General features: G+C 50.0%; 2 protein-coding genes and 1 non-coding gene across 3 annotated transcripts; 2 read left to right on the forward strand and 1 right to left on the reverse strand.

The window, feature by feature from the left end:
* The first annotated feature begins 11,842 nt into the window (after positions 1-11,842).
* Positions 11,843-18,934, forward strand: LOC6599555 (SEC14-like protein 2). The gene is made up of 6 exons (XM_026993635.1): positions 11,843-12,446; positions 17,089-17,158; positions 17,226-17,269; positions 17,346-17,463; positions 17,530-18,324; positions 18,400-18,934. The coding sequence occupies exons 1-6, from the start codon at positions 12,393-12,395 to the stop codon at positions 18,540-18,542; spliced, it is 1,224 nt and encodes a 407-aa protein (XP_026849436.1). The 5' UTR covers positions 11,843-12,392; the 3' UTR covers positions 18,543-18,934.
* On the forward strand, positions 15,072-15,143 carry Trnae-cuc. The gene has a single exon. It is a non-coding gene; the product is annotated as a tRNA-Glu (tRNA).
* LOC6599557 (mediator of RNA polymerase II transcription subunit 14) lies at positions 18,935-24,693 on the reverse strand. The gene is made up of 8 exons (XM_002024628.2): positions 24,416-24,693; positions 23,781-24,346; positions 23,230-23,721; positions 22,780-23,147; positions 22,484-22,718; positions 21,718-22,410; positions 21,345-21,649; positions 18,935-21,276 (listed from the first exon to the last, which is right to left on the reverse strand). The coding sequence occupies exons 1-8, from the start codon at positions 24,574-24,576 to the stop codon at positions 19,399-19,401; spliced, it is 4,698 nt and encodes a 1,565-aa protein (XP_002024664.2). The 5' UTR covers positions 24,577-24,693; the 3' UTR covers positions 18,935-19,398.
* Between the last annotated feature and the right edge of the window lie 87 nt (positions 24,694-24,780).

The raw sequence follows: 24,780 nt of genomic DNA on the forward strand, positions 1-24,780 counted from the left end.
CTCGATTTGGCACCTCAAAAGACATCGAAATATTTGAACGTATCTCGAATATCTCTGATAAAAGTTTACCCAAGTATCTCTGGCTTTTTATTGATTCATATATGTATTGCACATATCCCTAATCCTGAGTTTCTGTCTACGATTAAACCCGTTCGATAAAAGCCCCGACTTTAATCGCAGAAATAAGCGACCGAAAGCGGGCTATTAACATCCTCAACGATGCCACTTAAGCTTGCAACACGAGACGCCATTGTAGTTCGGGCCATCGGGGGCAGAATAGAGGGCAGCCCAGAGAATAATGGAAGAGGCAGAGAGGCAGGGCAGTGCAGGGCAGGGCAGGGCATCATCGCTCGTGCCAACTCCTCGAGAATTTTTGATAGTAAAAACGGGAGAGAGCGGACAGAGGGAGGGACGGGACGGGATGAGGCAGATGAAACCGAAACCGAAACCCAAAAACAGCGAAGGAAAAACAAAGACAAAGCCATGGGCTATGGGGCATGGGGCACACCGGAAGAAATAGTGGAGAGGATGCTGCTGGATGCTGGATGCTGTTCACGGCAGCTGGAATCTGATAGGAAGCCCACAACGGAGAAGGAGACGGAGCACATCATCTCTCGAGCATATCCGGCAAGTGCTTCATCGAGGATGGAGGGCCACAAAGACAGAGACAGCAAGAGAGAGAGCGAGAGCGACGGAAAGTGTTGACGCTTCCAGCTGCGGGGTTAATAAGCGATATAAGCGATGCGATAACGAGTTGTGGAGAGTGCACTCCCCCCTGGAATGGGGGTGGGGGTGTGGGTGTGGGAGGGGGGGCAGATTAAGCTGATTCCTGGCCGGGAATTACTTGTGGCACTCGAAATGTGCTGCTGCACTTTGTGGCGTCTCCGCTTTCAGCAAGCCCCTGGAACCCTTTGTTTCTGCACTGCTAATGGCTCTGACACGGGGCTGCCACTGATCCTGATTCTGCCACAACTTGTGCTCCCCCCGCCCCCTTTCACTGCCCCTTACCTCCGTTTCGTTGCTGCTGCATGATTAAGTGCAACTTTGGCACAAAACGGTTTCAAATTGGTGGAACACCCAGGCAGCTGCCCCTGCCCCCTGCCCCTGCCCCCTTGTCACACCGCACTCCTTCCCGTCCTGGCTGTCATTAATGAGCTATAAATTTGGCATCCCATCCTCTATTTACTGCCTGTCCTGCCACCTCTGCCAGTCCTGTTGTCCTTACAGGGAAATCCTTTGACTCTGCATCGTCTGCGGCAGGGCCGGGCCTCCTGCAAATTATATTCGGACGCAGATCCATGTGCAAATTTGATCATTTCAATCTGTTTTCCCTGCCCCTGCCCCTGCCCCTGCCCCCAAAAGAAAGGAAATCTGTGGCATGGCATCTGCCAGCAGCACGCGCATCCTTTTTGGGCAGACAAAGGAATAATCGTTGCTCTCTCTCTCTCTCTATCTATCTATCTGTGTATCTTTAGCTCTCTTTCTGTCGTCTATCTGTATCTTTGTGTGTGTGCACACATGTTGTCCCGTCGACAGGAAGCGCACTGATTGAGGGGCACACACTCTCTCGTACGAATGAATATCTCTCCCTCGGGACAGATGTTTCCATTGAGCCATTGAGACATTGAGGACCGAGGACTGAGGACCGAGGACTGAGGACTGAGGAACGCGTGTGCGCCGCAAGCAAAATCGGAAGTGCAGGAGGGATCCTGGGCCCTTGATCCTGGGGGCACCTCCTTTGATCTGTGTTCTGTTTCTGTGCGAGAGGTTAAATATCTACGAAATAGTTTTCGGCTAAAGATTTATGATTATTATTCGTTTGGGCTTCCATTGTTTTGCATCCAATTATGGGGCCAGAGGTTCCTTCCCCTCCCTTTCCTTTCCTGAGTGACAAGTGGGTTCCCGGTTCCCCTCCCTTCTCTCTGAACAAACTCAATTATGGAGCGCCTTTGTTCTGCTCCCCGCTGCCCGTCCCTCCCAGCTGCCTTGCCGCCCCTTCCATTATGTTCAGTGACCTGTTAGACCCTCCGATAAGTCCTGCCACGAGCTGCGAGCCCTGCGAGCCCTGGGGCTGCCGCCTCCCATCACGTAATTAGATTTTAGAGCCAACTCCAGCACTTTCTGATGGTGGTTTTGGTTCTGTTGCAGGTAAACACTACTCCTCTTCTTTTGCCTCTTTCCCTCCATTTTTTCTCTGTTTTTCGGGTGGCAAGTTGCAACACAGTTTCTAATTAGTGCACCGCAAAATATGAGCCTGACCGCACTTTCCCATCCAGAGATAGGAGCCGAGCCAGAGCCGGAGCCACATGACCTCATAAATCCTTAATGCAAAAGGGGCAAGCGGGGTGAGGGGGCTGGAAGGAGCATTAGGATGAACTGAAAGCAGAGGGAGAGAGGGAGCAGCTCTCTGTCTCTCTCTCTCTCTGCGTCTCTCTGCGTCGCTCTGCGTCTCTCGGGTTCAATTAAATTTCGACTTACGAATCAATAAACCAACATTTCCACCACAATTCATTCAACGCTCAAGGATACGACGGGATAGGTATAGGATGGAGGCGAGCAGCAAGGAGCAGCATATGTGTGCACCTGGAGGAAGCAGCAGGGGAGGAGCAGGCTGCCGCCGCGTGTGCAACTCGACACCGGAACAAGTGGCAGCCAGAGGGGAGGCCAGGGAAGTGGCAGCAGCGACAGTGCGGACGCCGACGAGAGCCATCGCCGGGCGAAGCTCTGGAGTGTTCTTTGCAGCCAATTGCCACTGTGCCCTGTACTTCTACGGCCAAATGGAGCGTTGCCTCACGCAGTGAATGGGAAAACATTTGGCGGCTTGCTGGCGGTCCGAGGCACGCGCAAACTGCCGCAGGGGCAACATCAGCAGAAGAAGCGGCAGCAGCAGCAGCAGCAGGAGCAACAACAGCAGCAGCAGTAACCAGGACAATGGACAATGAGCTCGACATCCTGTCTGGTGGGTAAATCGGTAGTGAATCCGAGCAGGAGCAGTGCATTAATTGGTTCAGTGATTTTTTTATGTGAGCGCTTCCACGGGGAAACACAGGGGGAGGGGCAGGCAGCACGGAAGCCACTCTCGAGCGAACCTGTCGACCGCAGGCGCAGGATAATCGAAGTGTTGCAGAGGCAGAGGCAGGAGTAGGAGCAGGGGTAGGGGCGGCAGACGCTGTCACATGTTTGTTGCAGCAAAGATGCAGCTTGGCTGATAAGACCCGGCCGGGCGAAGGATAAGGCAGCAGCCCAAAGCCAGCCACGAGGATATGCGGCGAGCATCGCATCGCATCGCATCGCATCCCATGGCCCAAAACCCATGGCTCGAATCCCAGCTGCCGGCAGGAGAAAGTGGAGAGAGTGAGAGAGGAGAGGTGCAGCACCGGCTAACGAGCGGAAAACACGATATTACAACCCTATAACTCGTGCCCAAGGACCAAGGACTCTCTCTCTGGCACACGCTCCTGCCAGGAGACAGCAGCGGCAGGGGCAGGGGCAGAGGCAGATGCAGGGCAGGGGCAGGGACAGAGGCGGCGGACAAATCTCATTAAAACTGAATCGAAATGGTAATTCGAGTTGTTCACAAACAGATCCCGATGCACACTGCCACACAGTGCCACACAGTGCCACACAGTGCCACATAGTGGCACTGCCACTGCCACACAGCGATTGCGATTGCGATTGCGATTGAGTTTGATAGCGAAACACCGGCAGACGCTCCGCTCCTCCGCTCCTGTCGCCTTTCTCCTTCGATGAGGTCCGTCCCATGTGTGTCCGTGTCCGTGTGTGTGTGTGTGTGTGTGTGTCTGTCCGTATCCTTATTCTTATCCCTATGCACTCCTCCTCCTGCTGCCTTTGGCAAGGACTTTGTTTGCCAAGATGTCTACAAATGGCAGCCGCAGAGCCAGGAGCCAGGAGCCAGGAGCCAAGTGGCATGGGGCAAGGTGTGATTTGGCTGCAGCCATTGTCTCTCGATGAGGATGCTACCGATTTGGATTCCAATTCCGATGCCGATGCCGATGCATGTGTTTGCCTCTCGGTTTCAAATGCGGGCAGGTGGTAAGCGGATAGAGAGACGGAGAGATAGAGAGAGGGGTGGGCGGTGGCAGTGGCATGGAGTGAGTCGATTGCCACTGACAAGAGTCTCATGTCTTCTTGAGCCTAATTGCAATCTAAGTGTTGCCGATGCTGAATGCCTGATAGCAGTCAAGGCTTTGAAACGAGGCCTGGGTTCCGTGGCAAGGATATGCTAGACCATGTCGTGCATCGACACGATTCATGGGGATACTTCAGAGAAAGCCCCTTTTCTTTGAAAGAAATCAATACATGAATAGGTGTTCCATGGATGGATACTCAAAAGATATTCCTGAAATATACATTTCTGAAATGTTAGATCACAGTCGGAAGGATAGGAATACTTTGGATTAATCAGAACTACTCTCAAGTGTGAGACAGGGAAAGAGTCTGTAGCTTTCCAAAAAAGGATTTCTATGATTACACAGATTAAAGATCAAGCAAGCAGTTCAAGTCAATCATTAGGAAAGTAATCAACTCAAAGCAGTTCAAAGCAGTCTAGCAGCGCACAAAAGTAGTGGCAAGGAGTGCAAGTAAATCTTTGAAGAGCAGTTGAAAGAAGTTCAAATAAAACATTCAACGAGGAGGAGGAGTGGGACATTGAAATAAGTTTTCAGGTCTGCCTTCCCAAGCATCGATAATCTGTTGATTTGATTTGCCTACGACATGCATGAGGCATGTGGCATGCGGCATGCGGCATGTCATGTATTTCCATTAACAATTACGAGTGCCTTCCGTAGTAAAACACTCTACACACCACACCGCCGACAGCCACCCTTCGGCATGGCCCTCTGATAGAACCTCTGATTTTGATTATGACATCCTACGGATTAGCAGTGATTATGAAAAATTGCATTTCAATTCGGGACTTTGGTCTGGGAAAAATCAAACAGGAAGTAGACAATAGCCCCGCATGGGCCATCGCTGAGGCATTGATTGAGTGAGTGATTGATCGATGCATAAATTAAATTAAATGCTGCAAGCGAGTGTCGATTTTAATTAGAGCCAAAAGGGAAAGATTATCCGTCAGGGAGGGATGGCACCCGCCCTACCCTCCGCCCCTCTAGATGCCGCCACGTTTTCCGTTTTGCATCTTTCCATCCGAGCCAAATAATTAGCATGCCATTCCTTCTCTTGAGAGGCAGTTCTCCCCTTTCTTTCAGAGCATTTTACACTTTTCCGGCATTCTTTTTATCGCTACTCTAGAATTGATTTTGACACCTGGAAAACTGCAGTGAAAAGTTCTCTCGGCGAAAAACTTTGGCCAGAGAAACTTTCTTCCGTTTTCCTTCCCCTTTTCCCTTTCCCTTTTCATCTCCATTTCCCTCCTTTTCTTATTTTTTTTGTTTTTTTTTTGTTTTGTTGAGAAAGAGAGAGAAATGGATGAGGCACATAACAAAAACAGAATTAAACATAAAGATGCAGGTGGAAAGAGTGGCAAGAGTGGGTAAAAAAGGGGGGTGGAATGGGCAGCAGAGGAAAAGCTGAAAGGGTTTCCATTGCCATTTGAGTAAATAAGTTTTTGTCTCAGAGATTACACGAGTATTACAAGACCTTCTTCTGTTCGACTTTCAGTTCGACTTCGACTTTGACTTGAAGCCGAGTCGAGTCGAGTCGAGGCTGATGGGGAATTATGTGTTGTGGCAGGTGGGAGAAGGGAGGAGGGAGCGGGGGAGCGGGGGAGATGCCACCACCCCCCCTGGTAGCACCCAAGAGAACTATGCCAAAGTGGGGGCCACATGCACTTTCAAATTGATGTTGATGCGGTGGGCGGCTGGGATGCAAAGGGTATGCCTGCCTGCCCGCCGCAATTGATGTGGCAATATTTGCTGCACCTTGTTGGCTTCTCCCTCCATTCCCTTCCACTCTCTTTCTCCCATACTCTGGGGAAACACACGTCGTATGCGCAACTTGTGCAGTTTATTGAAAAACTTGCCTAATTTATGTGAAGAGACAGGCAGCCAGCAGTCCCTCCCCCCCCCCCCTTGCCCACCCCCAAGTTGTCTTGTTCTTTGGCTTCTTGAGGTCTCCACTGTCTCTGCCGTTTCTAACCAACTGACAGGCCAATCAAATTATGCAAAGAATGCGCACTGAATGCCATAAACAATTCCATGGAAAATGAACTTTCACAGTGGGAGAAGGGAGGCAAAGGGAGGAATATGGAGGGGGAGGAAAGGGAAAACCTAAACGCAATTGAGTTAAAAGTGAAGCGAAACAATTTAATTGAGGGAAATTTACCCATTTTCTATTGAAATTGAATGCAAAACGAATTAACAAAGTGATTTACCCTGCCTGGGGTCGTCGTTCCAGCCCAGGGGATGATGAGTGATCCATTTACCGAGTTCCAATGGCAACCAGGACACATCCTGCCATAGACAGGGTCATGGCCAAGCCCAAGTTTTGAAGAAAACGGAAAAATTCAACAGATGTACCGAGCGGGAGCGGAGAGGGCAGGCGGGCAGGCAGTTGCTTGGCTTTCAAAAGAACGCTTAATGGCGCAGTAATCAAAAGTCATTATATCGAAGAAGCATCATCCCGTCCACCGACCAAGGACAACCGACAGGCTGCGAGGTCGATGGGTGGAGGGGTGGAGGGGTCGACTCTGAGCCAAAAACTTCTCTTCACTTAACAAAAGGGAAAATTACGCGTATTATGACCACAAGCAGAGTCGTTCATTCATCGGTGGGGAGGGAGAGGAGGGCGGAGGGGGAAGGGAGGAATCACAGTACACAAAAAGGGGCGCGTCTCCGTTCTCTAATTTGTTTGTCCCGCAAGGAAAAACTGTGTGCAAGGAAAATGTGCCACATCATGGCCATTTGGTCGGTCACTCGTTTTGGGGAGCAGGCAGCAGGCAGCAAGCAGCACCGAGAGCAACAGGGGTTGCCTTTCGGTACGGAATTGCCAGGATAATGGCTCCGCTCAGCTCCGTGGAGGGCAGGGCAACGACTAACCCGCGGATTAGACCAAAATGCACGCACATCCAACGAGACAGAGACATGAGACTGCATGCGTGTATTAGATCCTTGCCACGGATGCCGCGACACGTGCTGCGGCGCACAAGAATCGGGATTATGGGGAGAGGAATTTCCTCAAGAGGGGGGAGTGACATGACCCAAATTTCGATTCTGGCGAAAGGAAATGATGGAGCCATATTCCAATTCCAAGAATTCCCCACCGAAAAGATGATTCCACATAAAGCCATAACTCACTTCGATCAGATCGATTAATAAACCGAGTTCACGGAACGCTCTCGCTGCTCTCTATGCTCCCTGCTCGGCCCAATGAAAAACCCCCAATAAATCGAAAGGAAAGTTCTTGGGAAAATTGATTTGAAATATTATTTCAACAGAAGGTGGAACTTTTTGTAATTAATTTGGCAATCATCGAACAGCATTTGGAGGAAACCACCACCGAACCACTGCCACCGCCGCCACACCACCAGACAGCAGACGGCAGACGGCAGACAGCAGAAAACCCAACCCACTCGAAATCCCCGTGGAATCTAAGAATTACAGTCCATGGCAATGGAAATGGAAATGAATATGGACCTGGATCTGGACGATCATCGACTTCTTCGTCACGGCATCAACTATAGAACATTATTAAGTGATCTTTTGCGGTGTGATGCTTTTGTTTGCTTACCTTTCCGCGATTCGCCGATTGAAATAAACTCTCGTGCAATCCTCCGAAAATAGACCAGACTCTCACTGGATACTGCGAGTGATGCGGTGTGGCTGTTGCCTGGCTGGCACCCACAAGTGCAAATACAATCAAAATATTCGGTGGAGCACACGACCCGGCGAATGACGTCACAGTCACTGTGCACACGGGGGGATGAGGGATGGGGGACGGGGATCGTGGATCGTGGGCGTGCGCCTCTTTTGGTGGTGGCTGGCGCTAACGTCATCAAATGATCATCTATCTATTTATCTATCTATCTTTCGATATATGTATATTTCGTGTGCGTGATCTTGTTTGGGGGTTTTTCGTTGTTGTTGGCTAAACTGCATCACTGTGGGCATCACTGTGGGCATCACTGTGGGCATCATTGAGGCGTCAGTGGCGTCAGTGGCGTCATGGAGACCCCCACAAAACCCATAGATCGCTCAACGAGTCAATGGATCGATGGATCCCTCTGGATGGGATGTCTGTCTCACACTCGCACGCGGTGGGAGGTCGACAGATTCCGATTCCAACGAAATATAATTTCAAGTGCAGAATCGCGATCATTGCCTGGCAATTGATTGACTGGCAAACTTCTTCCCCCATCCCCCATCCCCCGTCCCTCATAACCATACCCCATACCCATTCCCATCCTCTTCTGTGGCTGCTCTTCTTGTGGCTTTATTTATTTGTATTTAACGGGAATTGCGCCTTGTTTTTGCGCCAAACGCCCCCACAACTCACTCCCGACGGTGGCGGTGGCGGTGGCGGTAAAAAAAAAGTGAAAAGTCCAGCAGTCCCAGTCCCAATAGCAGTCCGTGTATGCCCTCAGCACTAAATTCAAGTAAAAGACTAAGAAATACACAGCACATATCTTCTTATCCGGTAATTCCTTTATGGTCTCCTCTCCCGTTTGATGTTCGTTTGGGGGAACTTCTTCGATGGATATATATGCTATAGGTATGTATATTCCGATCTAATGATGAAATAGATTAGATTTTTCTTTGTAGAATTGATGGATAAACACGAACGAGCGTGTTCGTCCTTCCCAAGTGATAGCTGATGTGCGCAGTACAATGCGATCGTTATCCATATTACATGTGGATCCGATTTCCCTATAGAGCCACCCAGTGATGACGGAAGACATCAACGGGTGCTTTTCGGCTGACCTTTTGACCATCCAGAATCGATCGAAGTGATGAGGTGAGGTCTCAGCGCTTCTTCCTGCTCACCTCGGTCCCATTTCGGCCACCAATCGATGCCTCCATCGGTGGCTGGGGATTATTGCTGCCTGATTGTTGATACGCAAAAGTGCCCCCGCCTCCATATCACATGGTAGCCGCATCACCCAACGCTCCTCCATCACTCCTGATTGACGTCCACAAAACTTTATTAAAATCACGTTAATTGGCATTTCGATACTTTCAACAATTTCATAAAATTTAACGCCTATCATGTGTCTGTGTGGCTGGCTTGGACCTCCATTGTTTGTTTTCATAAACAGCGATAACTTATTATTGAATATGTATTTTTGAATTATTAAGTTTTGGCGATTTGGCGATTTGGCCAGGAATTCTCGTGACGCAAGGTAGTAAATTCTCACCATCCCAGCAGTCGATGGCCTGCGAACAAACGATTCCCATATGCATAAGGAACTGACTTGGAATTGTATGGCATCCAAGAGATGCAGTGTAGGTGGACCCTATTCGAGGGAGGAGAAGGAGCTCTCCCCCAAGAGAGGAGCATTTCATTCAGCATTTCGCTCTTGTCTGCCAGCGAGCGAGTGCAAACACACAAATCAATGAATCGAATCTTCGCACCTCGTGCCGTGCCGTACCGTGCAATGACTACAAAAACAAACCACCCAAGTACCTGGATATATGTATGTATATTTTGGAACAAACAGTTCTTTATCATCAGAGATGAATGAATTGGCCCGGTAAATATAAAATAATGGGTGGTTGTAAACTATTAAATCATTCAAACGTTTCTTAAATGGCCTTGTGGTAGCGTCCATGAGTGGGAAATTATCCAAAATTTATGGTACATTTTATTTAAATTGTATATAGGACTTGATCATTTTCAAAAGGGTAGATTTATTTATCATCCAAATTGTTGAGCAGAAAAAAACAGTCTTCAAATTTGAATTGAACTAATTCTGCTACATGGCAACTACATAAACAGAGACACCTGTCGAGAAAAAATACAAGCTGCGCCTATACATGATTTCTACATAAATTCCACGTGAATTTATTGGCGCCACTGTGAGGTTATATTTTGCCAGTTTCATCAATCTATTAAATTTCATTTTCAACGTTATATAGAAATCCGATAAAAGCAAGTATTTAGAATAGGCCAGTCAAGTAGAAAATGTATACATTAATGGCGTAAAATTATCTGGGTTGAGCTTAATGTTCTATATAGCTAGTAATATTCGACGGAATAAAGAATTGAGCAATTGGAACGATGCTACTGTTGTATGAGCAAAAGTGCCTTGTGCGTCTGCCTACAGTGGCTTCAAATGACAGTAAGTCCTGATGTCACAGGGCACTCCCCAAAAACAGCCGCTGTTCCACGGCTATTCCGTGCTTTCCACATTCTTCGCATTTACAGTTAAAGGCGAGCCACAGAGTCTGCAGTTGCGATGCCGAAACGACCAGCGGCACCCTTTGGCGCTGTTGTGGCCCCACCGCACCACGATGGACGAATCCGAGCTACAATCATGGCCGGGAGCTCATATTCGACCAGGAGACGAGACGCCTCTACTGGATGGCAACAAGTGTCGGTACTGGTTGGCAGCTAGGACGACGGGTACTGGAGTGAATGGAGCACCGGGGACATACGGCGGTATCCGACCTGTGGGCCAGATCATTTCACGGCCTCAGTGTCGGGAAATGGTGACATGAATAAGGGCTGCATACCCGCCTCCTGGCGCTGTGACGGCCAAAAGGACTACCCGGACAAGTCGGATGAGGTGGACTGTCCCACATGCCGGATGGATCAGTTCAGCTGCCAGTCCGGCGAGTGCTTCGACATGGCTCTGGTCTGCGATGGTACCACCAACTGTCACAACGGCCACGATGAGGTCGACTTAAGCTAACAATATCCTACCCACCTTCCCACAGCTTTGCATACCGGCCCCCCTACTTTGCAATGGCTGGGAACTGTGCCGATGCATGGCGGCGCATGGCCTGCCTCGGATATCCCTGTGCACCGAGCCAAAGAATCGATCTGTAATGGCTCCATCGAAGAAATTAAATAAGGCAGTAGGCAGTAAGCATAGCCAAAAATAACAGTAAATCATTGCATACTGATATTCTCCTCGCAGGGGAGCCGTCAAGCACTCCCTTTTAAAGACTTTTAAAATGCGATAGAAAACCTGCTGGACATTGCATTTAAGGTGCAACGCGAACAAGCTGCGAATGAAGATGGAGCGAAAAGTCTCTGGACGAGTGTGCCAGGTTTCAACCTACCACAATAATAGCAAGGACAGTTAATTAGAAAATAGGATTCCAAAGGCATGAGCCTGATAGTTTAGCATATTGAATTATCCTTTATCTTTGTTAAGATATTCCATCTTTAACCTTTATACTTTTTAGCGCCAAACAGGCCCCGTGGTTAATCAAATACTTATCTTATCATTGCAGGAAAACCAAACATATGTATTTTTATATTTGGCAGTCGAATCGACCTATCAACTAGCTAACAAGCAAACACTTCAATTGATTGCGATTGCCAAAAATATTTGCCCACAAAAGTGTATTGTATGGCTGTAAAAATAAATAGATAATAACAAATAAAAGTACTATTTTTCAGAAGAGATGGAGCCGTTCAACGGCAACCTGTGGCTCGGAGAGAGTATCCACAAGCGGCTGAGCTCTCTGCTTCTCTCCAGAGTAATCGATTTTTCCACTCGGCAAAGCCCAGCGGAACGCGACGGAGCGACCCCCAACGGAATGGAACGGAACAAAACGTGTGGAGAGACATGCACAGCGAGAGAGAGAGAGAGAAAGAGAACGAGAGGGAGAGCAGCTGGTGGAGCTGCGGGTCGGGTTGTTGGGGCTTTATCAAAAGCAAACCAAAACATTCTGAAACTGAACGCGAGCGCAGTTTGTTGTGAATCCATTTGCGTGCCGTAGTCGCCTTGCCTGGGTCGTAATTACGTGGTCAGCTGAGCCCCGAGTCTCAGTGCCGCCTCCATCTAGTCTGTGGCCCCCAATCCCCAAAAAAACAAAACAATATAAAATACTTAATAATTGCGTTGGGAAATGTGCGGCTAAATGGCAACGTAATCAACGTGCAACGGCAGCCAAAAACAAACGTCTAAATAATAGTAGAAAGTTTTTTTTATTGTTAAGCAAAGCTCTAGCTCTGCTCTGCTCCGCGAAGCAGCTGCCAAAAATCGAAATAGCCAAAGCATCCATCCACCGGACGGACTCCATCACTTCCACGACTTGCGTTTTTGCGTGTGAAACCGAGAAAAAGAAATTCGCGCTTTTGCCTTTCGTCTGCCCCCTTCTCCGTCACTTTTTTGCATGTGTGTTGGTGTGCTGCTGCTGTGTATCTGTGCGAAGAGCAATCCAGTCGATAAACTCCCCATCAACCCATAAAAGATACGCAACAATATTAGTAGGAGAAATAACAATAACCGTAACAAAATCATGTCCGGCCCATTGCCCGAAATCAGCGCCGAACAGCGCGCCACACTGGAACAGGTGAGAGGAATAACGGGATCCGAGCTAACTATCTATCTATCTATGTATCTTTTGGGGAAGAAGATGTAGCACTCATCTCTTGGGGGAAGATAAGAATGATGTATTTGTTGTTGATTTAAGATAAAATTCCAGGGGAGGGGAGACTTTTGCAATCGAATGCGAGGCATAGAAGATTGTAGATATTTAGATCAAAGAGACTTTCCAACGATCCCCATGTATTGGTGCCCCACTATACACTTGTGTGTATGTATGTATGTATGTATCTGTGGAATAATTTAGATATTCCCATTCGGCCAATGATGTGTGTGCGTGGCACACACACCTCACTGACTAGAATAATTTCGAGTCTAGGGAATAATTTAGTAGTTCTACCTACACTTATGATGTAAGACCACTTGATTGATTATGTTCTAGATTGCGTAGAATAGCCAGTGGAGCGTGATAACAGCCCTATGGAAATTAGCCTGCGTTTTGCATGACTTCCTCTTCGATTTACTGCCTAATCTGACCGTTCTTGCCCCACTGTGGCAATACGAGTAGAGTAGCCGCCACAACAGCAGCAGCAGAAACAGCAACAGCAACAGCAACAACTTGTTCTGGCCATTGCTCCGATGTGGAGGTGGGGTCTGGTCTGCAGTTGCACATGTGTCGACTCATGAGTTCTTGGCGGCTGGCTGCCTGGCTGCCGGGCTGCCTGGCTGGCACATGAAAACAGCTTGCGAAATCGAAATGGAAACCGCTGTTGCTGTTGTTGTTGTTGTTGTTGTTGTTGTTGTGGTTGTTGTTGACAAGTAAACGACGACCCAGAATACAATTTGAATAGCATAGCCCCAAAAGTGGGTAAAATGCATCGAACCGGTTGCCAGCCGCAGCAGCTGGAGCTTCTATATCGCTTCTTTCGGGGCATGCCCCTGCTGCCAGAACCGTTTCCCAGATCAAACCTCTGCCCTCTTATAATTGCTTTGAGTGCGATTGTCATTTGTCATGGCGCAGTGACGGCGATTATAGGCTTTATAAATAAACATGAGTTGTCGAATCATCAAATATACAGATGTACATATGTATGTACAATATATATGAACAGCTAAGTGGAGAGCAATAATCCAGAACGACAGCTCATCCCCTTGCAACCGGAGTGAACCTTAAACCCCCGCCGACCCTCTTATCGCACAGCCTCAGCCTCAGATATATATATATATATTTTGATGCGTTATGCATAAACCAGCAGAGCAACAGGTTTCATCCGACTAGAAAACGAACACAAAAGAAGAGAAACTTTATGGAGAGTTATGAGAAGTGGAAGCCACGGGAGGAGAGATCTCTCATTAAATCCCTCATTGACTTATCCTGAAGCGTTAAGCGTTGAATTCAAAGGCAAACAACAGTCGCTGCATTCGCGATTTGCCAATCGGCGATCGCTTATAGACATTATTCATGTTGATTCATCAATTATTCATGGGCTCCGTTTCGCCCTAGACATGCCAAATATAGAGTCCACTTTCGATGGCTTATCGAACGAAATGTTTACCTGATGGCGCTGCTGCTGCTGCTGCTCCAAAACTGAGTCAAAGTCAGAGGCAGAAGCAGAAGCAGAAGCAGGAGAACAAAGCGCAGTACCCGATAGGCAAGTACAAGAGCCCCAACTGGCCCGTCTGCTGGCTGCTGACTGCTGGCTGCTGACTGTTGACTGTTTAGATATGAGGAAGTCAAGACAAACCGCACAGAATTCGACGCTAATGAAAAACTAAGCTAGCCATCACCCGGGGGCCAGTCGGACAGTCGGCCAGTTGGCCATTCCGCGCACCACTACAGCCTTCTCCACAAATAATAATAAAAGCCAAACAACCAGGTTTTTAGTTGCTCTACGAAAAGCGAAAACCCACAAATAAAAGAAGCGGTTAGCGGTTAGCGGTTAGCGGACGGACGCAAGACGGCCTCGTTATTGAATTTCAAGTGGTTTGGCCCAGAGCCAGAGCCCGAGCCCGAGCCGAGCTTGAATTGGGATGGGGAAGGGGAGGCGGACAGGGACGGGGATTAGGTGGGAATGAATCAGCTATTACTAAACCAGCCAGACACGAGTCAGTTTAACAATTATAAATTGTGTTAAATATGCACTGAGCGAATGCAAATCGAAGTACGTGATTGGAGTATCAAGACAATCAGATTTGTATGTGTCGAGTCAACAAGGAAAACCTGTAAGTAGAATCGAGTAGAATGCGGGCCTCATTTAAATTTCGCATGAACTTTTGTTAGCAAACAGCCAATGTGCCATTCGGACAAGGCCAACACAAATTAACAGCAATTAATGCAGCAAAGGCCAACATTCGTTTAGGTGGCTTTTTAGACCACAATAAAACTTATCGCCTGCGATGGAGATAGGAAAAGCCCCGATTAAACTTCATTGAACTGCTGCACCCAGTCCCAGTCTCTTGCAAGGCCTTCGACAAGCCAATCAATACAGAAATGCCATGGATTTGGATTTTGCTAGATTACACATGCAGGTGTCTGCGCGAGCTTGTTGTTGAGAAGGCGGCCAGCACGGAAATAGAACAAAATCCATTTGTAGGGCAGGAGAAAAGAGAAACATCTATTTTTGTAGTGCTGGCATTCCCAGGGAATTGTCAATCCCATATTGTCTAGTGGTTAGGATACCCGGCTCTCACCCGGGAGGCCCGGGTTCAATTCCCGGTATGGGAAAACCGTCAAAGGTTTCTTTTTTTTCGCTGAGCAAGGACCTTGCCAAGAGAAGCTCCTTTTGATGTGCGGAACCTGATTATATTCTAATTTTAGGGATAGAAAATAGAGAAACAAATTTTTTGTAATGATAGAATCAATCCCACACTTTTTAGTCCTTGATGAGAAAAAGGAACAAGCAAAACGAAACTTAATGGTCCTCACTCAGGACATCGAAGAACCTCGACCATAGGATTGTAGGTTTGGATCGCAAAAGCGGAACCAAGAATTTTCCAAGTCGGAAGAGCAATACCCAAAGTGATAGCACTTACAACTTTAAAATGGAGAAAAATACCAGTATTGTCCTACAAGACGGGCAGATTTACTGCACAAGACCTCTCCATCGCGGGACGACGAAACACACCCATATTGGCCAACAAATAGCGGAGAAAACTATATACATATGTATTACGAGAAGGCAAATATAATAAATATATATTATAATTAATTATAATATTAATAATAATACAAAATAAATGAAAATTGTAAAAAGATTGGATTTTTACTGTGTACATATGTACATCATGGCAAACTCTCGGGCTGGGCGGATGGGTGTTTGATTTTCCTTGAGGCCAAAAGGTCGGGGATATTCTCGCGATCACGAAAATGTTTGGCTCGTCCAGATCGGACGATTTGTTTAAAAATGTATTATAAAATAGCCTTGGGAGACATTCTCCCGATTACGAGGAGGCGCGGCACGCCCTGATCGGACATCAAACGGACTATTTGCGAGGATGTAACCATCTAGATTTTTAACAAAAACATGTCAATCGATAGGCAGGACTCTCCCGATCACAAAAAGGCATGCCACGCCCAGATCGGCCCATAAACAGTCGAGATATAGCGTACAGATGAAACCAGTATTTCCACGATGTGCAAATTCCAATCTTTGGAAGGCTATATCTCGGGCAAATAGAGCCAGATCGGTGAAGGACCTAGTCTCCCAGGATCGAGAGGATCCAGACAGTCGAACGGCATCAAAATCTCGACTTTGAAAATGAGGCCGATTTTTGGCAAATTTAATGATGGTTACATCATGATTTTTGCCGAAAATCGTGAGGACATGGATGTCCTTTTTTCTGATGCCAATCGATTGGCAGGACTCTTCCGATCACAAAAAGGCATGCCACGCCCTGATCGGCCCATAAACAGTCGAGATATAGCCAAAGAAAAAATGACAATTAAGGCCGACGTGAAGAGCGAAAACAAAGAAATTTCCAATCGAAGTACCAGGCGAACAGAAATCAGCAGAAAGCAACTTTAGCAAATGAAAAAACTGGTGCATACTTTTGGGGGCATGCAAATTTTTCCAAAAAAACCCAGCTACCTTCTGCTGATTTCTGTTCGCCTGGTATCCCAGGTCTGAAATTCTCGTTTTTGGCCATTTCCGCGGACGCAATTTGAGGGTTGTTGTTGTACCCGCAACTCCTTTATTTGTGGACCGATCCCGGCGAGCGACGGCTTCCTGTGACCGGAACAAAATCCTTGATTTTATGGAGTCCTTATCAAGGATCAGGGATCAAGGATATCTCCTCTTGTCATATACATCTTGTTTTCTCCGTTATTTGGGGCCAGAACGGGACGTTCGATGGCTTCCTTCGATTGGAAAAATATCCTTGATCCTTGCATAAGGACTACAACATCCCCAAGGATCAAGGATATTTTCCCAGTCGTAAATATTTCCGTTTCTTGTCTATTTGTGATTGCAAAATATCCTTGATGAAGTCCTTTATCAAGGATCAAGGATATTTTTCCCAGATTTCCCAGATAGAAAAAAACAAAGCATAAATTGTTGATAAAGTTTTTATTATATTCAAGGAGAATAACAGATAGGACTCCATATTTTGTATTTTATTCATCCTGTATGAGACCTGATTCCTGATCCTCTTATCGTTTCCTCCTATTACAGTTCCGCAAGCAGATGGACGATGCTCTCGTCGACACCCACGATGATTACTTCCTACTGCGCTGGCTGAGAGGTGAGTTTGCCCAAGAGAATCCTTGTTAGAGATGCTTGCTTACCATCCAAAACTCTCTCCCGAACAGCTCGCAAATGGAACCTGGAGGCAGCAGAGAAAATGCTGAGAGCTGTAAGCACAAAAATATGGCTTTCTTACTTCAATTCGATTGTTATAATTATAATTACTATTACTTACATCTGTGCAGAGTCTGAAGACGCGGGCCATGTGGAATGTGGACAACATCGACAAGTGGGATCCTCCCAAGGCACTGAAGGAGTATTTGCCGTATGGCCTGATAGGCTACGACAACGAAGGATCTCCATGTAGGTGCCTGTTTTTAATCTATGTAAAGCTAGCTGAAGCTGAGGCCTCTCGCTTTCTCCTTTCAGTGCTGGTTTGTCCCTTTTACAACTTTGACATCTGGGGCATGATGCACTGCGTCACACGCTTCGAGTTCCAAAAGTATCTGGTTCTGCTCATCGAACGATTCATGAAGACCGCCTACGAGCAGAGCCTGGATCACGGCTGGAAGGCCCGTCAGCTGGTGGTGTTCTTCGACATGCAGGACGTGAATCTGAAGCAATATGCCTGGCGTCCGGCGGCGGAGTGTGTCATCTCCTCGGTGAAGCAGTACGAGGCCAACTTCCCGGAGCTGCTCAAGATGTGCTACATCATCAATGCGCCGAAACTCTTTTCCGTGGCCTTCAACATAGTGAAAAAGTTCCTGGACGAGAACACCACCAGCAAGATCGTCATCTACAAGTCGGGCGTGGACAAGTGGCAGCAGCAGCTCTTCTCGCACGTGAATCCCAAAGTGTTCCCCAAGGCGTGGGGCGGCGAACTGGTCGACAAACTGGGAGACCCGCAGTGCAAGTCGATGATGGTCTGGGGCGGCAAGCTGCCCGAGGATCTCTTCATCGACCAGAACAGCCAGCAGAGTGACAAGGACTTCACCGACACGCAGGTGCCCAAGGGGGACAAGCTGAAGCTGCACTTCAAAGTCAATCTGGAAGAACAAAAGATACTTTCTTGGGAATTCCGGACCATCGACTACGACATCAAGTTCGGCATCTACAGTGTGGACGAGAAGTCGGGCGAGAAGCGAAGCGAGGTGCCCTTGGGCACAGTCTACTCCAACGAAATGGACGAGATTGGCTACATCTCCACGCGACCCAACACCACCTGTGAGTAGCTGACTGTTCCTTGACCTGACAACCCCAAGGTTCTCTAACCCAGACCCTTCCTTCTTTTCTGTCCAGACACTGTTGTCTTTGACAACTCTGCCAGCTATCTGCGCGGCAAGAAGCTCCGCTACTGGGTCGACCTCGTCTCGGACGAGGAGGAGGGCATCACAGAGCTGACCAACCAAATGGACAACACACAGCTAGCGGCACAGCAGTAGTTGGGCAGTCGGTCCGACCAGCAACTAAGCCAAATACAATGGGATCAGATAGATATACACACTATCCATATGTATACACACACATATGTATATATAGCAACAATAACTAACCTCGGGTGCATCAAAGTCACGAATCACTTGCTAGAGATCTCCTCCTGCCTCCCAGCTACCTCTCCTCTGGCAGTCGGGCGGATGGCAGCGTCTGGCGAAGCTGTAGAAAACCATGTGATACAATCATTAGTAACGAAGAAACACAACTGCGACTCACACTTACCACTTACAACAAACATATAGTTAGTACTTGATTATTTGATTACTTAGCCGCACTCTGTATTGTTTAAACGGACCGTCTTGGATGTCGGTAGGCAGCACAATAAACTGTAACCACAATATGTATGCATCTCTTTTATTGGGAATCTGTCCCCCACCCCCTCCAAGGTGGGGCTCAAAACGGGGTTTACAAATAAAAAAAAACACGATTGGCAACCTTTTCTCGATTGGTATCAACATTTCCGTTCGCTCGCAGGAATCTCCAGACATCAAGGACACCCTTGTGCCTTGTGCGTACGCAGATCTTCCTGGGAGCAGCCCGGGAAATAAATATTATTTTGCGATGTGTATAAACAGTTTCTCGTGCCACTTTACAAATATCAACTATAGTTTTAGGGGTAAATGTTTGTTTTGCCGGGAGTGCAGAGTGCACGCGTAGTGATTGAGTAGTGGTCGCTCTTTCTGGGTATAAAAAAAAAACGTTTGTCGAATAAATAGATGTGCAGATGGGGGATCGATCGGGTTGGTCGCCGTTTCTGGTGCCTGCTCACTGCATGAGTGAGGAGGTGCGGCGCTTACGCCTTCATCACTGCGGGCCGCCGGGATTCGGACCAAGCTGTGGGTAGCCGCCAGGGCCAACCTGTCCTTGGGGCCCCACCTGCGGCTGCAGCTGCTGCATTGGCATCATGGGATTCGGACTGGAGCCGACCACGCCGATGCCAACGCCCACACCGACGCCGACACCCACTGGCGGTCCAATGGCCTGGTTGGGCGGCGGCTGGGGCATGTCCGTGGCCAGCTGCAGGTTGGTCAGCAGATCCGTGATTGCCGGGAAGAGCGAGCACTGGTTCTGCTGCGAATTGAACTCGGAAAAGCGGCGCAGGAGTGTGCTGGCCGCCGTCATCATGGGGGAGGGCACCTGCTCCCTGCGCTCGGCCATTTGGGTGAGGTTCATGGTGATGTCGTAGACGATGGGCAGCACCAGCGAGGGGCTGTCCTTCCAGTCCTTGCCGTTGAACGGGATCTTGGTGATCTGCAGGAAGAACAGGATCTTCATCCTGCCCAACACCACGCAGGCGTTTCCGCTGGGCACAATGGGCACCGCCGACGGCGGCATTCGCATGCACATCTGCACCGTCCACTTGAGCTGATCCCCGCCAAACTCTGGCTTCAGCTCCAGTCGCATGATCTGCACGAAGTCCTTGAGCACTTGGGCGGGCAGATTCAGCAGCCGGCAGATGCTGTGCAGCGAGTTCGGACGATAGGGCGGCGCCGCCACTCGGGTGTCGAAGTACTGCTCTATCACCAGGAGATCGTCGGGACTCAGCTGGAATGTGGGCTTGTCGGGCGGCGGCGGCAGTTGGGTGATCTTCAGGTGCAGCGTCTGCATGTGCATCTGGTTGAGCATCACCTGGCACTGCAGTCCGTCCACCTTGAACAGCACCACTCCCGGCTCCGTGGAGTTGAGGGCCGTCAGGGACTCCTCGTTCTGGATGTTGCGATGCAGCTGCCGGCGCATGTAGACGCAGCCGAGGAACCGCTCCAGGGGGCTCATGTCCGTCACATTGATATCCTTGTTCGGGTGCGGGCTGGGCCGGCACAGCGTCTCCAGGGCCTCGTGGGTGAGCAGAGTGGGCACGGCACCAGCCCAGGGGCGGTTAAGGGTGCCTCTCGATCCTCCACGATCGGGCCCACCTGTCACTACGCTGCCTCCAGTGCTCTTGTGCTCCGGACTCTGGCCGGGCCGTGGCGAGGGACGGGGCATGCTAGGGGATCCGGGCCATTGGTTGTTCGCCGGCGACATGGCTGTGAAGGGCGAGTCCTGGTGGCTCTGCATGTACAGCGTATTGGGACCGGGACTGTGCACCATGTGGGGACTCGGCTGCGGATTCAGTGGCGACGAAGGCATCAGTCCGCCCGGCGACGGGTGCGGCATATGCGGAGCCGGCGGCGAGGTTAAGTTAAAGTTTCCATGACTCTGCGCTGCCCCTCCTCCGCCCGCACTCGGATGGGGGCTGGCTGGCGTGTGAGGATTCGAGCTGGAGGGCGGAGTGTGCGGCGCCGGGAACCGCAGTCCACTGTCCCTCGGCGACTGGGGTCCACGCATGCCAGCGCCCAGGAATGGCGACGAACCGCCTGCACTCACACCCGTCACACTGCTGGGCCCGCCATAGTTATCCTCCATGCCAATCGGTGACAGCGGATTGTCGTCTTCGTGGGGCGCTCGTCCCCGGTACGCGGCCGACTCGTCCACGTACTTGGACAAGAACGCCTTCAGCCCCTGTATGGGCGTGAACTCCTCAATTACGTTCCGCTCGAAGCGACTGCTGGCTCCATCACGAATCGACACGAGACGGTTGGCCCGGAAGCGCAGCTCCAGGCAGTACACGGCCTGGTAGGTCAAACGCATGAGGCAGGGCGACTGGGCCAGCATGCAGAACGAGAGCACGGGCACCTGTGGGCGCTGCAGAGGAAAACACACCGAATGAGTGATGAATCAGCTACAGTACAGAAATAAGTGACGTGACTCACGGGAATCCCCAGGAAGGGCAGCACTGGGAGCTTGGCAATGGAGCTCATGGGGTTGTAGGTCTCGTGCAGGATTTGCGCGATCTGCGTGAGGCTGTGCTGCTGGTTCAGATGCTGCGCCAACTGGTCCCGCATCATCGAGTGGGCATTCACCGCAGACATGCCGCCCACGAAGGTCAGGCGGAAGCCATGCGACTGCACGGACCAGTAGATATTGCAGCTGACCTCCTTCTTCGGGCCATATCCCAGCAGAAGATTCATGTAGCTGTAGGACTTGACCACCAGCATGTCACACAGCGCGAGGCGTTCTAGAGGGGGAGAACAATAGGCGGTTACTCAAGGGAACCATCTGCGAACGATCCCTCAGACTACTCACTGTTCCTCAGCTGCTCCGCAAAGTCATAGACCAGCGTGTAGAGGTACACGATCTTGGACCAGTCGTTAAGCAGTTCCTCGACTGTCTTCGAGAAATCGTGATTGGCCTGCTCGTAGGTTAGGTAAACGGTGCGCCGGCTGCCCTGCTCCTTCGGATGGCAGCTCTGCAGCGGGGTGCTGTAGAAGACGAACTCCACCACCCAAATCCTCACTTGGCTGTTCTTGTTCGTCTGCGAGCGCACCGAAATCGAGAGTACACGCCGCATCAGATCGTCCCACACATGAGGCTCGATCCTGGGGAAAGCCGAGGAGCCGCTCGGCGGCTGAGGCTTGGTCTCGCCGGCAGCAGCACCAGCACCAGCAGAAGCAGCAGCACCCGCAGCAGCACCAGCAGCAGAAGCAGCTCCCTGCTGGGGCTGTTGGCCCGCAGCTGTGGCCGATTTGCCTGGCTGTGGCAGCGCCAGAATCTTCAGCACCAACGAGGTGGCATTTGCCTCCACCTGCAGGCCGCTGTGCGGAATATTGTGCTTGGACAGGGTTTGGGCCAGATTCATAAACGGTATCTTCTCATCGCACATGGCCACCACGTGCGCCAGTTCGGGTATGAAGTACGCGGGAAATATTGTCTTTTGCTGCTTGGCTGGGGGCGCTAGAATATCGCCAGTAGATTTGCGTTTGTGTGGAGACACCTCCGCTGCAAGGATATGGAAATGCTGTTAGTAAATCAAGGGCCGGTTGCAGTCCCTCTGGGGGTTGCAGCTGCTCACCATCCACCTCAGTGCCGGGCCCATGGGTGGCCACAAATGTATCGAACTCGATGAGACGCATCAGTTTGGTGAAGAATTTCGGGATATCCGATGGCGGCTGAGCCACCACGGACACCAGTTGCTTGGCAGAATCATCTATAACGTCGGCCTCATCCTTCTGGAAGGCCACAAAGCCCAAGTGGAATGTGTATTCCATTTCGTTTGCCATCGTTGACTTCTCCTTCAGCTGAACCACCTGTAAGAGCGAGAGGAGCGAGGCTTTTAGATGTGATTAAAGGCGCATGGACCTGGCTTACCAGAATAATATTGGGATGCCTGTGCAGCTTCACGTATATCTTGTGGCGGCCCTGCTGCAGCAGCTCCTGCTCGGGCTGGGTGAGGAAAGTCAGCGTATCGGTGGCCGTGGCCGGCAGATGCTGCAGCGTCTTCTCGCACCGACGATGCGTGATCCAGTAGCGCAGCTCCGAGAGCAGCGACGGCAGCTTGCTCCGATCACCGTTCAAGGCTTCCTGCATCTCGTCCGTGATCGGACAGTCCAAGTGCTTGGGCACGTGGCAGCGGAACATGCCCGTGTGCGTGTCGATGGTAATGTGGATTTGCTCCGCTCGCAGGCAGGGCGAGAGGACGGGCACAGTGAGAATGGCTGGCGTGCCCTGAAGGTTGACTAAAATGGAGATCAGATCAGGAATCAGGGATCAGGGTTGCTTCTTTCGCTGACGCGGAAACCCCCAAACATTTACACTCACAATCAACATCCTTAAGGAAGGCCTGGAACTCCAGCTTCAGGTCACTCAGCCTGGACACGGATCGGATGTAGACCGTGTGCACAATCAGCCGCTCCATCGACAGATGCTCGGACCGCACAGCGCGATCGGCCACTTCCGCCGACTCCTTGGCTCCCAGCGATGGCACATGAACCACGGCCAGCGGACGGCCAATCTCACTGGGATCCGACTGAACAGTGAGACGATAGCCCAGCTCCGATTTCAGGTCCCGCCAGTAGGAGACGGTCAACTTAACGCCTGGCACATACTCCTCCACAGTGATGTTGTTGTCGTCTAGACGCTCGTAGTTCAGGCGGAGCGTTTGGGTGTAGAGCACCTCCAGCTGCAGCGACTGGCAGAAATAGTGCAGGCAATTGTATACCTCGCTCAGGGCATTGGGATTCTCCACCAGACGAGCTTGGATTAGCTGATGGATGTAGTTCACTTGCAGTGGATGGACAAGGGATTTGCCATCTACAGGGGGGAAGAAGTTACAGAAACGCAAGGTAAACGAAACGGATTGAAGAGCCTACCTCCCGTCTCTTTGTCCTCCACGAGTACATCGATGTCCAGCAGACGCCAAGGAACATTCTGGCTATCGCCCATAACCGTAAGGGCCACACTGAACTCGTGCTTCACCTCGAAGGTGACACGTCCGTTCTTGATTCGGAATTCCCGCATCTGCGGCAACAGTTTGCCCGTGACCAGGCGATGCTGAATCACCTGATTGAGGCGCAGCAGGGTCTGCTTCTTCTCTGCCGGCGTGATGGCATCCGCGGGCACAATCCGTTCGCGAATGCAGGTCGGCAAGCGGTTGTAGGTGCCAGTTGTGAGCACCTCAACGGCAGCGGGAATGTGAAAGTTGGGTAAGCGGGCGCGCACCAGCGTCTCCCGCGACATGCGGGCCAGCATGTCGGCCGTCTCCACGAACAGCATGTTCTGTTTGTCCAGGAAACTCATAATCTGCGACGATTTGTCCACTTTGGAGACCGAGTTGCCCCACTTGACCAGCGCATTGAGGCGGGTGAACAAGTGCCGTGTGCGGGCTGCATAATTGTAGATTTCAATCTTGCGCTCCATATCAGTTTTTCTTGGTAGCCTGCATTCAAAACAATTCACTCTAAGCACCCATTTCACCTCTCGCATCCTTTTCCGTTTCAATACTTACAGTTCGGCCAGCACCGTCAATTCGTGGTAGGTGCGTTGGATGATGAAATCGATCAGCATCGACATGGACATGGTGTTGATGCGGGGTCCGCCCTCCTGGCCAGCTGGCAAGTAGCCACCAACGCCGGACATTTGCTCCAGGGGCAGCGGTGTCGGCGCCATGTTGTGCCTCTTGTTGCCCTGAATGTGTTTTTTTCTGGCTTTATTGCCCTTTGCAATATGTTTTTCCTATTGCTTTCAGTTCCAATTACTGTTATTCATATTTTTATGCACTTTTCCAATTGTTTGGGACACTTTTTTAACAACTTTTCGCGAGAATTCAACAATTTTCGGCTTCTATTTAGTGTGACCGCGGCCTTATCGATG

This window comes from Drosophila persimilis, unplaced genomic scaffold (assembly GCF_003286085.1).
Source record: "Drosophila persimilis strain 14011-0111.01,24,50 unplaced genomic scaffold, DperRS2 tig00000863-arrow-arrow-pilon, whole genome shotgun sequence".
Classification (NCBI taxonomy): Eukaryota; Metazoa; Arthropoda; class Insecta; order Diptera; family Drosophilidae; genus Drosophila; species Drosophila persimilis.

Coding starts and splice junctions, on each gene's coding strand:
- LOC6599555 (XM_026993635.1), top strand. CDS start 12,393: ATGTCCGGCCCATTGCCCGAAATCAGCGCCGAACAGCGCGCCACACTG. Junction 17,464..17,529: donor CGACAACGAAGGATCTCCAT/GTAGGTGCCTGT, acceptor TTCTCCTTTCAG/TGCTGGTTTGTCCCTTTTAC. Junction 18,325..18,399: donor CACGCGACCCAACACCACCT/GTGAGTAGCTGA, acceptor TTTTCTGTCCAG/ACACTGTTGTCTTTGACAAC.
- LOC6599557 (XM_002024628.2), bottom strand. CDS start 24,576: ATGGCGCCGACACCGCTGCCCCTGGAGCAAATGTCCGGCGTTGGTGGC. Junction 23,148..23,229: donor CTTCCTTAAGGATGTTGATT/GTGAGTGTAAAT, acceptor TCTCCATTTTAG/TCAACCTTCAGGGCACGCCA. Junction 22,719..22,779: donor GGCATCCCAATATTATTCTG/GTAAGCCAGGTC, acceptor TCGCTCTTACAG/GTGGTTCAGCTGAAGGAGAA.